Source organism: Lipotes vexillifer, unplaced genomic scaffold, assembly GCF_000442215.2.
Source record: "Lipotes vexillifer unplaced genomic scaffold, Lipotes_vexillifer_v1.1 scaffold36, whole genome shotgun sequence".
In the NCBI taxonomy this organism is placed as follows: Eukaryota; Metazoa; Chordata; class Mammalia; order Artiodactyla; family Lipotidae; genus Lipotes; species Lipotes vexillifer.
The window spans coordinates 4,559,163-4,562,443 of record NW_006792448.1 but is presented as its reverse complement, the minus strand read 5'-3'; the positions used below and the strand labels follow the sequence as shown (position 1 = coordinate 4,562,443).

General features: G+C 51.0%; 1 protein-coding gene across 2 annotated transcripts in view; it reads right to left on the bottom strand.

Annotated features, from left to right (window-relative positions):
* Positions 1–3,281, bottom strand: part of ST8SIA5 (ST8 alpha-N-acetyl-neuraminide alpha-2,8-sialyltransferase 5) — a 64,376-nt gene that overhangs the window by 1,412 nt on the left and 59,683 nt on the right. For both annotated transcript variants that reach the window (XM_007465615.1, XM_007465614.1), the window contains 2 exons: positions 1,229–1,341; positions 362–454 (listed from right to left, as the gene is read on the bottom strand). In XM_007465615.1, the coding sequence (XP_007465677.1) occupies positions 362–454; positions 1,229–1,341 (206 nt within the window). The remainder of the gene's footprint in view (positions 1–361; positions 455–1,228; positions 1,342–3,281) is intronic.

Genomic DNA, 3,281 nt, shown 5'->3' with positions numbered 1-3,281 from the left:
TCTCTAGGAAAAGAGAGTCTAGACCAGTACTGTCCAAAAGAAATATAATGCAGGCCACAAATGTAATTTTAAATGTTCTAGGAAGCACATTTAGAGAAGTAGAATCTTTGTAGGTGAAAATTAATTTTTACAATAGATTTTATTTAACCTGATATACCCCCAATACTATCATTTTAATATGTAATCAATATAAAAATGTAATAAGGTATGGCCCATCCTCTTTTTCATATTAAGTTTTTTAAATCAAGTGTGTGTTTTGCACTTACAGATGGCACATCTCAATCTGGATAGTGCCCAGTGGCCACACATGATGAATGGCTATCATATTGGACAGCACAAGTTTAGAAAGAGGGCCACTGACCTCTCTGTGATGATGCTGGGGTTCACCGTGACCACATCTGTCTTCACCCCTACATCCATGGTGTACTTCTCCGAGATGGGGGGTAGGTTGCACCTGCAGAAGAGATGAGGCAGCCCGACTGCATGTGGTATGTCATTCTAGATGGAGCTGGGGAGCTGGGGTGTGGCGAAGAAAGGGCTGGTGATCATGTGGGCAGAGGAAACCAGCTGGGTGGAATCTTCGTGCCTGGGCATGGAAGGGCGAGTTCAACCCCTTCCCTCACCAACCCTGGGTGACCCAATGGTTGTAGATCCACGACCCATGAGATCCCACTGCAGCCTCAACCCAAGTCTCTTTGCTTTAAGCTCTCATTTTCAGCCTAACTTCGTCACCCAGGCTAAAGAGGTAAGTGAGGATCCCCAAACAGATAAGAAGGGCTTCTACATAAGGAAGAAGAAATGCAAGGACAAGTGTCTAGCTTAGGTAAGGCCAGGGTGAAGCTCATATTGGTGTCAGCCACAAGACTACCCTGGTTCCAAGAGGTGCTTCCAGAAAAGTGGAACCCAGCCAGAGAGGTGGCTGCCCAGACGACCTCACCAACAGATCTGCATGACCCCTGGAAGTCCTCAGAGTCTTCACATCTATTATGCCATTTGCTCCCATTCTGCAGATGTGGAGACTGAGGACCTGAGAGATTCAACCCCTTGCAAGGGACAGAGCTAAAGGGGGAAGGGACAACCCAGAGCATGAGGTCTGCAGGGGTGGGGAGTGGGGATTAATCACGTAAATGGCAGCATTAGCAGGCTGGGGAACCAGAAAGGGGGCAGGAACGGAGGGGGAGGGCCATGGGGGTAGAAGTGGCAGGTGCAGACCCGGGGCAATTCTTACCGGAAGACAAAGTCGGCGCTGTTGATCTCCCTCCCGCAGCGGCTGTTCTTCAGGATGCCCCCATTGCCCACCACGGCACACTTCTTAAATTGGGACCGGTAGTAGGGCATGTCCTGGGGAGACAGGGGCACAGCTGTCAGAGGCAGTGCCACCCCTGCCTTCATCTGGTGCTCTCACCTCTGCGCCCACGTCCACCTCCACTCCTGGTAGCCTCACAAGACAGCCTTGTAGTAAATGTGGGAGAAAAGTGGTTATTCCACTTTGCAGATGAAAAAAGAGGTCAAAAGCTTCGTTCTCAGTTCCACAGGCAATTAGGAATGAGCTAGAACTGGAAGCCAGATCTCCACAGCCTTTTTCAATAAGCCCTGGGATGCCTCCGGTTTCCAGAAAGACGAGAGTACAAGTTATGGCTAAACCTGCCTGCCTTTGGTTTTCCCAATGGAAGCTCAGTTTCTTTTACTTCTAATCCACATATTTTAATGGTTAATGCAGACCTTCTGGGAGATGACAGCAGCAGAGATGTGGCAGAGCCACCGGGGACCAGGGCCCTAAACCTAGCCCTCACCCCTTTCAGCTCAGGGTAAGGTACAGACCCTCCCTCTGCTCCATGGGGAGGGCACAGGCCTGGGATAGAAAGGTCATATAGACTGGGACAGATGTCAGGACTTGGTAGCAGCAGAGACAAGTGACGAGGGGTGGGCAAGCAAGGCCACACCAGGGGAGCAGTGAGAGGCAGGGACACTGGGATCTCTGTCAAGAAAAAGCGTTGAGCACAGAGAGCCCAGGACTCACTCTAGTAACGATGGCAGCCACGGGGGCACTGGGAGGGAGCATCCCCCAGCGCTCCAACCTGGTCATACCTCGGCTGGTGGTGTTACCTTGGTCTGGGCGCTGGCTGCCCACAAAGACTCCCTGGGCATGCTTTCCAGGGGACCACAGGCAAGTAGGTAGGAAAAAGCAAATACTGGCCTGATTAGGAGACCTGGTTCTAGGCCACGTCCCCATTCTAGGCCTCATGGGCATCTTGAGGCAGGTGGGACCAAGCAGGCTCAGGGCACGAGTGTAGACCCGGAGTCCAGGGTAGGGTGACCAACCATCCCAGTTGGCCCAGGACTAGGGCACTTTGCTTGGGATGCAGGTCTTATATTTGGCCAAACCAGGATTGGGCACCCTAGTCAACAGACCCAATCCTGGTTTTGCCCCACAGTGAGGTGAGGAAACCACAGACAAGTGTTTTGAGCTCTCGGTGACTTGGTTTTGTAAATTTTGTAAAATTTATTACAAATTAAACTTTGTAATTTGTAAAATAAGAATAGTAACGTGTATTTCCTGTGACTATACATTTGAGATGATGTAAAGCAGAGCTTCTCAACTTGGCACTACTGATACTTTGGAGCAGATCATTCCTCGTGGTGGGGGCTGGCTGTGCACTGTAGAATGTGTAGCGGCATCTCTGGCCTCTTCCCACTAGATGCCAGGAGCACCCCCACCCCCGGTCATGACAAGCAAAAGCATCTCCAGACATTGCCAAATGTCTCCACCTCCCTGCCCCCACGTTGAGAACTACTGGAGTAGATGAAAAGCTTACCCACTGCAGGGCTTGGCGCAGAGGTGTCTCTGCAAGGGGACCAGGTGGTTATTACGGGATGGCCCTGAAGTTACCCTCCATCTCTGTCACCCAGAGGCTGCTGGGCAGCTTTCCTCCTATCTCACACCAGCTGGCCAGCCCTGCGTGACAGTGGCCCTGGTCAGCACCTGGGGCTTACGTTGGAACCAACTGCCAGACGAGCGTCACGGAAAATCCCACTACAATGGGATCATCAGCAATTAGGCTAAATCCAAAGGAGATGCTGCAACTGTCTGTGGGAGACTGTCCTTCATGGCACATTTTCCCTGGAGGGACAGAGGCTCTGGGAACCGGGCGGGGAAAACGAGGGCGTCTCATGGCCAGTGGGGGGAACTGCACTGTTTGACTTTGACCAGAGAAAGAATAAAAACAAAGTCCTTTTTGGAGAGATCATCAAGGGCTTTTTTTTTTTTTTTTTTTTTTTTT